An 11,788-nucleotide genomic window follows, 5' to 3' on the forward strand; every position below is an offset into this window, starting at 1 on the left:
TCTAAAATGGCTGTCTCTTCAAATTTGAACTTGTGTCCTGTTTTAAAATGGTGCTCAGCTAACGCAGTAGTATTATTCTTTTGAGCATTTGTAGGTTTACAATCATTCTTATGTTGTTCTAATCTTTTTTTTAATTTTTGTTTAGTTTGTCCTATGTAGCATTTGTCACATTCACATGGTATTTTGTAAACTAGGTTCGCTTGTTCTAGTTTATCAATCTTGTCTTTTAGTTTTGTGAATATTGAATTTATTTTAACCAAGTTATAAAAAACTAGTTTTACATTAGTATTTATGAAACATTTGTTTATTTTATTCGACAAAGGTTTGATAAACGGGAACATAATAATTTTGTTGTTATTTAGTTCTTTTTCTTTTTTCTGATTTCTATCTATTTTAAACTTACTAAACACCATTTGTATGAGACTCGTTGGGTAATTAATCAAAGTATTATGTTCGATGCCTAGGAAAAATTCTCCTAAAAGTCTTATTTCCGACTTCGTCTGAAGGTTCTTTACATTCATAGTAATGCCGAGGAATTACTAGTAATGCCTGATTTCCGGCTTTGACGGTAACATATATATATACTAAAATACTACAACTAAAGGAATACGTATTTATGTGAAGTTTCAATCCGCGTTTTTTCGCAAACGGCTGAATATATACGCCATGTTAAAAGGCATAATTAATATTCTCATGGACTACTATAAGTGGGCAAAATTTGAAAAAAATCTGATATGTGTCTCACTGACCGTCTCCTTGTTAGACAATTAATACAATCTACGTATAATTCAATTTAATTAGTTAGCGGTAAATCTATTATTTCAAAGTTTTCTATTGCATGCGGTAAAAACCCAAAAAAACTTGTTCTGGTGGCAAAGGTGTTTTTTGTAATGTTTTTTTATACGCTTTAATATAAATTGGTGCTTTTAAAAATAATGTTTTTTTCACAGATGATATTAATATATTAATAAGTGGAAAATAAAGTCGTACTTCCTCAGCTATATTGTGTAGACTATGCACCACGTTTGTAACATGTATCATGTTTGTAAAGAATAATTTTAATCTCTTTCCTGCTTTTACCATACATGGTGCTGCATCCGTTGTAAATAACAGAACTTTTTCTTCACTATTTGTAACAAAATTCTTAAAGCTAAATTTACAAGACAAGATATAGTTGCATAATTGATTTCTTCTATTGTTTTAGAACAAAATAAATGTTGTTTTGTTGTTTCATTCTCTTAAAGTTTTCCTATTAATAAATTTGCAATATATTGCCCTGGTGCATTGGTCGTTTCGTCTACAGAAATCCATATCTAATGTTCTGCTATTTCTTCATTAATGGTCTGAATGCTTGAATTATAGCAAATGTCTAAGTAATTTTTGCGTAATGTCAGTTCATATAAACGGCGACCATTATTTGCGTTTTTCTTTAATGTCTGATGTCTCCTCTGCTCTGCGTCAGGTTTTTGTAAAATTCATTTTCTTTTTAATTTGATAACTGCTGCTCACTTTCTCTTTTACATGGATCTTCAAGTTCTTCAACATGTCTTTTATGTTTCAATATATTCATATTTTTCACTAACTGCCACTTTCTTTCGCATTTTACAATTTTGCTACAGATTTTATAATAAATACTGCTTTCATTTTTCTTATCAATAACGAAATCAGATCGCCTTCAATCCAATTTTTCAAATCCCTTGTTTAAATATTGTAAATACTTTAATAAGTTCACACAATTTTCAATAGAATCAAACTAATCTGACTTCATCACTTGAATCTCAAACGTTAATTAAATTTTAAATTAAATATCTAACGCTCAGTGAGTGATTGAAATGAATGAAAACATACTTTATAATGATCTATATTTAGTGTATTTTATGTCATCGCACTTGGAATTTATTATGAAACATTAAAGTGTAAATACAGATGATATATTAAAGTATTTAGCAAAGATATTCATTGTCAGAATGAAATATGCATAAATAAAACAAATAATACATGCATTATTGTACGGCATATGTTTTGGAATGTAAATATGAAGAGCACATGCATTATGCAAAAAATGTAAAAAAAACTGGTGTGTGTATTCATGTACGCAGGTAAGAAGTTATACTTCTTTAGCGTATCAAAACGAGTATAACCTCAATAACGTCAAAAATAACTTCAAAAAAATAATTTCAATAAAGAACATCAACATCAAAAATAATTCCAACTATCCCGCGTGCCAATATAATACTTACTCTAAATTTGTCAATAAGACGATAAAATGATAAAATAAAATATATGTATATAAAGATATGTAATACAATTGATAAAGGTTTATATATATATCTATTAAAATTAATAAGTATAATTAAATTTATTTATTTATACGTGAAGAAGAAGAATGGTTTAATACAAATAAAAAATATCGTTTTGTTCGTCGATTTCTTTGTAAATTCTTCGCAGGTTGTCTAAAACGTGTCGTCGTAGGCGTCCAGCGAAAGAATCGGAAAGAATAGGTCTTTGTTGATGGACCCAGCAGGACGTGCTTAGCAACAGTTTAAAGAGAGGGGAGGCGCAATAACAACATTTCGATATTCTCAATATTCTCAAAATGATTGAGCCGCATATTTCGAATATACACTAAGAATCTATAATCTTTACAAATGGTATATAAATCGTTATCACATTGAGTGCCACACGAATTCTGAAGGAAATCCTCGTCAGGCCACGCTCCTTGTTTAGTATTGAATAAATGTACAATAAATGTAAATAACTTCAAAATATAATTTCAAATAACTTCAAAATAAAGACCAACAAATATAAAATAAATAATTAGCAATAATATTAGTTTCGGATGTGACATTTAAATTATTTAAATTTGTACCGGTAATCACAGGCTGAACCGATGGTTCGCAAAGTAAATTAGAAGTTGACGGAATACATAAAATTTCATTCGCAGACAATTAATATCCTAGTGCAATCATTTTTCTTCGCAGCCTACAACGTTCCGCATTAGTTTGCGTTTTGTTTTCCTTATTTTTCTTATTCTTCTTCCTGCGAAGTGGATATTCTTTACATTTCTCTGCATTAGTTTTAGGCATCTCGAAAACTTAAACAGAAATTTAAATGTATACTGATCCTGGTCAAAAATATCAAAATATAGATATCAGTCCACTCTAAATATAAGGGAGTAATATCAAATTATTTCGTGCGTCAACGGGCATTGCGCGCTGGCAGCACTAGTTCCTGCTCAATCATTTAAGGTCAAGCAGCGCTTGAGTACGATTAGAATTTGGATGGGTGACAGCTTGAGAATAATTTAAAATCGCTATGCCTGCGAATCGTAAATATCGACAACTTCGTGGTGTCGATTTTTTGGTCGCATCGAACTTCACTTTCCAAAACGCGCCAAAAAAAGTATAACTTCAAAAATATGTATTTTGAGCATTTCCTTATCATGAAAAGTACGTGTGCCTTGGTCTTATTGCTTTATCTGTTTTTTTTTTTTTTTTATAAAATTATGCATTTACATAAACATTCGGAGTTTATTTATCAGTTTTAAGAAAAAAGTTAAATAGTTAATGTGAAGTAATATTCGCTCTATAATAAAATACACTTTTAAGTAATTATTTATTAAAATTTATTTCTCTTATCGTAGGATTGCTAAGTCTTTAGATAATGCCTTTAACATCGTTCTTTTAGACGAATTACTAGGAAACAGTATAGTATTGGCAATCTCTATATATTATGTTCTAATAGTACGTATAATTATTATTAGAATTTTTTGAATAATGCACATTTACGCACAAATACCAAATAATATTTAATATGCTTCATTTCTTTTTTAGAGTTATGATTCAGCGGAAATAGCAACTTCATGTACCTACATCTTTTTTGCCTTAACTGCTCTTACAATGCTTTACGGTTTCTGTGTTATTGGAGATCAACTGACACAAAAGGTTTTAAGAACTTCAATAAAATAAAACTAGTAAATCGATTCTTTTTTGTAAGAAAAAAGTTTAAGATACATTCATACTTTTCATTTGTTTAGAAAATTAAATGTTTTGACAATTATTTTAAAACAATTCTTAAACAAAAATTTTTCATTAGAATAATTATTAAAAATAACTTTAATATTAAAAAAAATTATTTTATAAAAAGATGACAAAAGAAAAGAAAGAAATAAAAATAATTTTATTATACAAACATAATCTCAATATTGTTCTCAAGTTTATTAAAAAAAACGAATAAAAAATTAAAATTACTGATATTTCCTGAAGATTTACAATTCTTTTAATAATTTTTTAATTAAAAAAGTATACTTGAAAAAATTGTTTACTACTTACATTACTAAAATTCATTATTATTTTATATATATTTTGAGTATAAAAATATTATTGAAAAATCTTTATTAACCATTTCTTTAAAATAATTAAACTTTTAATTACTTTTTATTTCAGAGTCAGGACGTCCTAGATGCATACTACGAATGTAATTGGCAAGATATGTCATGTAGAACAAAAAAATCACTTCTCATATGCATGATAAGAGCAAAAACATATTTGTATTTAACTGGAGGAAAATTTTATATTTTTTCTTTGATTGGTTTTACTGATGTAAAGTTTAAAAAATTTTACTAAAAAAACTAAAAATTTAATAAAAAGCCTTATAATCTGACCTTAATTTTATGTGCAGGTTCTAAAGACGTCCATGGCGTACTTGTCTATGCTGCGTACAATTATGTAAAATAATTGAACAGACCATCACATTTACGAAAAAGCAATTGTTAAAATTTTTATTTAAATAATTTTCGAAAACATTGCTTTTGTAAATACTGTATAAGAAGCATTTCAAGAAAACTTAACCTATTGTGAAAATTGACATTTTTGATTATGCAAAAATTTTATTATTTTTTGAACTTTGGGAAAAAGAAATTTATGATTCTTTTTTAATGTTTTTTCATGTAGCTATTGACGAGATTTAAATTTTGTAAAATTTTAGTAGCTTTTCTTTTGAATGCTTATAAATTGTTTAAAAATGCATTGATTAAAATGTATTTTTTCAAATTTGTACTTTTCAGTGAATTTGTCTGAAATTTTGTGTAACAAGTTATTAAACGATTATTTATTTGATTTTAAAAATATTTTTAGACTAGTTAGACTCACTCTTATATACGAAAAAATTGTACATAATAAATTATCTGTTGTAATATCATCACAAATATCCGTTGTGTGTGGCATTTTTTACATTTACATCCTCTGCTCCATTAAACTCATCTAAAAAAATTACCAATAATATTACAAAAATATCACATAAAAAATCTAAAGTAAGTGATTCAAAGACAAAACTTGAAAAAACACATATAAGAAGCGTACTATACAAAATGAATGTAACTATTAAAATGGGCAATATTCAGTTTAAATTAAACCACAACGTATAGTAAATCTCCAAAGAAATGTTTTAAAAGCGAAATTAACAACGAAGATTTAATTCTTTTTAAAATCACTGAATTAAATGCTTCTACACAAAAATAAAGTAATATTGATTAATCTTCTATAAAGTGTTCGAGATAACCTTAGAACTTCTACCTAGCAATGTAAGAATTAAAATATGAAAAGATCATCGTCAATTGAAAGTTAATACGTATATAAATGTGACTTTGTAGAAAATATTACATTATTTACATACATATAGAAATATAAATGTCATGGATCAGATGTTGTAAATAAAAAAATTGTCGACGCTAATTTCAGATGAGCTTTGATTATTTATTATGTACAATTAAGCGCACGCTTTGATAGAAATGTGCATTATTTAAGGATCACAATTGTCAAATACACAGAAAATTTTATGTGTAATTATTAATATTTTAGAAATGGTTCACACTCAATATTTATTGTGTAATGAATTAGAAAAATAGCGATAAAAGCAGAGAATATAAATTTTGCACACTACTAGATATTCATATTGAAAAACTTATACAAACACTAATACTCTAGCAGTTTCTCGATACACATTCTCACCAAAAATTTATTTAATTGTATTGATGATATTGTGTATGCATGTTATGCTTTAATAGACCCTAATCATTAAATTTTTTTACAGAAGTAGTGTTAGTCACACACATTTATTTTATTCTATATTAACACTTTACCGACTGGTAGCAGTTCAACATCATATGCACTTTTAACTTTTCACTTTTATTTAAAATTCTGTATTATATTTAGTTATATATTAAGTCGTGGAATATGCAAACGTACGAAGCTAGCCTAATTTTGTGTAATGATAATGTTTACATTGTCGATATTGACAATAAATATGATAGCAAATCGTTATATTTAGTACCTTTTAAATCATTCTACCATGGCAAATAAGGACTTCTTCCAGATATGTAACTACCACTACCAGCATAAAAAGACTAAGAAAAGACGACAGAAGCAGTATTTCAAACCTCTAACAGATTCTAAGTTTTAAATTCAAACACGGATTTAAATATGCTAGAAAATAGATAACCGTCGAAATTAGGTCTGTCCCTTCAGTTCAAATTTTACTGAAAAAAGAGAATTAGTTCAATAAAATGATTCCAAAGATACAGTCGTACTCTGAAATATTGCAATCGCTAATACAAATATGTCAAATTTCAATGCTCTAAAAAAGTCCGTTACTGATGTGAGAATATCATTGGTGAAATAGTTGAAAGAGACAAGAAATCAGATTGTGAATTCTGATTTTATTTAATCTCAAAGAAAATAATTCCTTGCCCTCCCATGCACACACACACACATCTGCCATCTCTAAAGATTACTCGGTGATAGATATTCTTTTAAAAAATTGACACATCGGTACACCAAGTCTCTCGCTCAACCAGAACACGAAGATAGTATCCTAATCGCATTCTTCATGTTCGCGTTTCTTTCTCTTCAAAACACGAGGGCCTCTTTGTGTTTAAAAGAATAAATCAAAGTATTGTTGTCCTGTTTCTATTAGTCAGAATCGCACTAAAGCTTAACAATACAACCTAAAATCCTTAAGGAGTGAACTAAAGACTTTAACGGACAATGGAATATCCAATATGAGTAGTTATAGTTTTTATGTTCTGGAATAAGAAGTGACGTCATTCCCCCTCCCTAACCCCCCTTTAAGACTTTTTCGCCCAGTGACGTCACCTCTCCCTCTTCTGCGAGCCCTTGGCCCACGAAGATGTTATTCTTTCCCGCGAGTTTCTAGCCCACAAAGGTTTTTCTTACCTTCGCAAGCCCGTGGGAAACGAAGGAATTCTCCTCCTCTTAATGGATCCCCTGCAAACGAATGCGAGATTTTAGTAGACAGCGAAGAACGTTTCTCTCCCGCGGCAGACCGCGAACGTTTCTTCTGCGACAGCTAAATACCTTAAAGTCATGTCGAGAACGATTTTTTCTTTTAGAGGAACTACTTAAGGCGTCGCCGAGGTCGTTGTTTCGGCGGTGAAAAATTTTAAGACGTCGCAGTAATAGGAATTAAATAATCGCAACGGTTCTTAGTATAGCGGCACGCTAGTCTCAAAGACCTGCGCACAAAAACTCGCGCAGGTTTTTGTGTGTGTTAGGGGTGAGGTGTGTCTGTGTGTTTCTTGCCTGATGACTTCGTGACAATTGTGGTTCATTGTGGCAGTTATATGAATTGTTTGGAAAATTTCTCGTTCTGCAAGAATGCAGACTTCCCCATTCGTCGAATGTTGCCCGTAAATCTATGAGTTTGCTCCCAACCGTTTTTGACACCTAGTGTATAATATATTATAATATATTATCACATTTAATTTACTATTTAATTATTCGAAAAATAATACAAATTTCTGGTGGTTATATGCATGTTATGTTACACGCATGTCGGATGGATATGCGACATTGGTGTCACGCACAAAACGTAGCTCTACGTTCGGCGACATCTCCGAAGATGCAGTAAGAGCGGCTGCTCTGCGGATGGATATACCTAAAAAATTATGAGCTTTAGCAAAATATTGTAAAGAATCCTTTCATTTTAAAATTGCCCAAAATATAACAAAAAATTAATTCATCCCGAAAAACTATAATTTTTTGAAAAATTATATAAAAAATTAAATGCTTGACTTTAAGGCAAAAAAATGGTGATATTCGGATTCAGCGGATCAAAATACATAATAAAAGTTTAGCTTCATCCATTGAGCTCAAAATTTTACGAAAATATAATACCGCATTCAAATAAAATATTTTTAAATGCATTTTTCTCAAAACTATGTTTGTCAAGTCGGTGACTACTATAATTTAATAACCACTCGATGGATATTGATGAAATTTCTACAGCTTATTAATAGCACTAAAAACTAGTCTAGCACTAGAAGGATTTTCGTTTATGTGGAGAATTTCGATTTTGTAACAATTTTTTTTAACAAAAGACTCATTATTTTTTGTCGAAAATCGAAAAAATGTTAAAAGCCGCCATTTTGTTAATTTAAAAAATAAATAAAAAAGCTTCGATGAAGGACAAGATTTTTTATTAAACTAATGATTTATATTTTTTTTGAAATTCTACTTCTTTTGGCGCGTTTTGGAAAGTGAAGTTCGATGCGACCAAAAAATCGACACCACGAAGTTGTCGATATTTACGATGCGCAGGCATAGCGATTTTAAATTATTCTCAATATATTCTGAAGAATATATTATATTTAGACAAGTATTCGTAGAAATGTCCACGGTAAATCTGTATCTTTTGTTCTTTATCGTATCGGAAGATTAGCGGGTTTAGAACGATATGTTTTATACATGCATTTTACATACTTGTCGATCTTATACCTCATATTTTAGATTAACGAAAAAATTATGTATAAAGAAGTTATATATATATATTTGTATGTATAGCTAATGTTATTGAGATGCCTTAGCACGGTATCGTGTAGGGATGTATACAGTACAAATCTTAAGTACTGAGTTCTGATTGTACCAATTATTATTAAAGAAAGGCGATAGCGTGCAGTAAGAATACCTGTATCTGTGATGTTTCATTAAGAGATTATAGAATATGAATGAAATGAAAACTTTGAAACCATATCGTGCTATACAGTATAAGATGCATACAGAAGAATATAGAAATATAAATATCGTAATGAGCAGGGTATTTGTGTAACGAGATAGAAAAATATCATGCTGTATCTGAAAATATTTTAGAATTACATATAGTTGTATTTTAAATAAATCAATTATTTTTTGGGGAATATTTTATATCCAATTTTTTTCTATTTTTTTTCCTTCTTCCTATTATCGAGAAGTTTATTTTATCATTTACTGCAATATTGAGCTCTGTTTTAACATCCGTGATAAATATTGGATAACTTGTTTACCAACGTTACACGATGCAGATAGTATTGTTTAAGATTGTAATTGCTTTTATGATAACGTACGAATACTTTTTTATCGTCCGCGGTAAATGTAAGGTAGTAAACTTTCATACTAGCATAGATATTTATCGAAAATGTTCATAGTAATTCAATCGTATAATTTTCAGATGTCAGGTGCTTTTACTGTAACGTAAGACTTTCCTTTTTACTGATCGAGTTTTCAAAAATTACGAATATGCTGAATTTAATATGTTGCTTATTATATATTCGAGACATAATTTAATGGATACTTTTAAAAAGTCGTTCTCGCCCACACACACACACACACACACACACACACACACGCATACACACCATCATTACAAACACATTTTTCGTCATTATCTTGATATTCTAATAGTTTAGAGTTAATGGTACATGGATTTTAAGGATGTTAAAAGGTCGTAAAAATTTTCCCCCTTTCTCGCGCGATGAGCCGAAATTTGATTTAAAGTTACTCTCTCTTTATGGGATTATTAATAAAATTTTTAAAAACCTTATATGAGATTCGTAGTAAGAGCTCATGAAATTCACAATAATGGAATCGTGATAAAGTATTATTTGAAATTGGTATTTTTAACGGTGCGATTTCAAAGAATATATCAGTTCAAAGAACAAGAGCATTCGCGTACGGTGATACCTTTGTAATCTGCTTTACTGTTGCCTGTAACATGATTTATTCGCGAATAGCTTTGAGCGATGTTATTTTTTTTCAAAAACTAAGAAAAATACAAACGAGGACGTTAACTCGACATAGAGCGGCCGTTTGAAACTTTTACCCCTAACAAAAAATAAATATAAAACTAAAAAGAAGAGAATGTAAAAGGAGGGAGGAAGACAGGAATGCGAGATAAAATGTTAACGATGTTTTGTTAAACATACGAGGGTTAACCACGAATTTCAGATTCTTTTTATTAAGCAATCGCTGCGAACATTTTTTAACGAGTACGACGATTGTTTTATATTTTGTTTATTTTCATAGATCATAAATTACAATATTTTATCCAATAGATACAATAACATGTTATCAAATAACGTTGTGTAATTTTATACCTACCCCGTTTAAATCCAATCTAACGTATACACAAATATTATTTAATAATAATTTGAAATAAAAAAGGAAAATGATTTCATTAATACTCTTCATTTGATCATTTGTTATGATCAATATAAATTTTCGTACCTTTCTAAATATCCTTCGTTACGTATTCCATCGAGAAAATCATATACATTTTCCACACTATCCCGTGGAATATTCATTTATCCCCCTCCCCCAATCATATATAACTTCCAATTGTAATTCTCGTTTGGTTTCCGTAGAAGATTCCTTGTTAACATCGGCTCTTAGGATTCCGCGGATCACTAACGAACGTATTTAAACTTAATCAATGGCTAGGTCTCGGGCATTGTTCGTGCAAGGCTAAACCAAGCAGCAACTAGTGGTGGTACTACTGGTAGTCGAAATACCACCACTCGGGCTCGACTTCAGTCAACTTTCTTTTCCCGTTCCCGTTTCCGTTGTATCTTTCGATAAACTCGCGTTTTCCTTTACTATACCCTCTCCGTTTCCTTCTTTAGCCCCTGTACCCAATCGAATGCCAGCCACCATTACAAACAACCCCCCCCCTTCCAAGCCCCTTCCATCCCTCTTTCACTTCTCTTTCCCTTCCCACCACCGTTTTTGTAGGTTTCTCCCTTTGTTGTAAAACCCTCTCCCTTTGCAGCACCCTCTCTCCCCCTTTTCCACCACCATTCTTCTTCTGTTCTCCCTCTTTCGAACGCGTCACACGTTTCTCTGGCGCGCGCGTTCTTCGGCCTCTGGAGCAACTGGCAGCGTCCGTTGTTGAGCTGTTCCAGACTTCAGTCTATCTCGAGAACGCGATACCGTCGGGACCTTGAGGGGAACCCTCTGAACGAGGTCAAGGCTTCCTAACGATTCTACTACGTCGATCATTAATTTCGATCAAAGGAATAAACGAAAAAACGAATGTTGTAAAATAAAACAAATAGGAAAAAGATATTTGATATACGATCATATTAAAATTGTTTAATCGAACAATTGTGACATTTCCATGGATAACGAACATCTTTTGAATCATCGTTACCATCCTATAGATCGGGATTTTTAATTCGAATAAATTTCATTTGAATATTATCGACAGATTTTGTTACGACCGATGCCTTAATCGGTACTCCAGTGGATTGTTCAGTGAATTGAAAATGCCCTCACGAGTGATATCGAGATTGTTTATTAATAGGAAGGAGGATAGGAGAATAAAACACCAATAACAAATATATTTGAGCCCAGTCAGTACTAAAAAGTACGCTTTATTTGGCTCGTCAGGGAAAAGCCTTTCGGCATAAAAACCCTGGTTGAAACGTTGAAGAAGAATCCGTACAAAGCAGAATAATTCT

The 11,788-nt window shown here is 30.6% G+C and overlaps 1 protein-coding gene across 1 annotated transcript in view; it reads left to right on the forward strand.

Annotated features, from left to right (window-relative positions):
* LOC106792702 (odorant receptor 13a-like) overlaps window positions 1-4,731 on the forward strand; it is an 11,821-nt gene extending 7,090 nt beyond the window's left edge. Inside the window, exons 2-5 of the mRNA XM_014759204.1 lie at window positions 3,644-3,743; window positions 3,834-3,944; window positions 4,446-4,601; window positions 4,681-4,731. Of these exons, the coding sequence (XP_014614690.1) occupies window positions 3,644-3,743; window positions 3,834-3,944; window positions 4,446-4,601; window positions 4,681-4,731 (418 nt within the window). The remainder of the gene's footprint in view (window positions 1-3,643; window positions 3,744-3,833; window positions 3,945-4,445; window positions 4,602-4,680) is intronic.
* Window positions 4,732-11,788: the final 7,057 nt, after the last annotated feature.

The sequence above is a fragment of the Polistes canadensis genome, unplaced genomic scaffold (assembly GCF_001313835.1).
Source record: "Polistes canadensis isolate GaletaPanama2010 unplaced genomic scaffold, ASM131383v1 scaffold_568, whole genome shotgun sequence".
NCBI classification, from domain to species: domain Eukaryota; kingdom Metazoa; phylum Arthropoda; class Insecta; order Hymenoptera; family Vespidae; genus Polistes; species Polistes canadensis.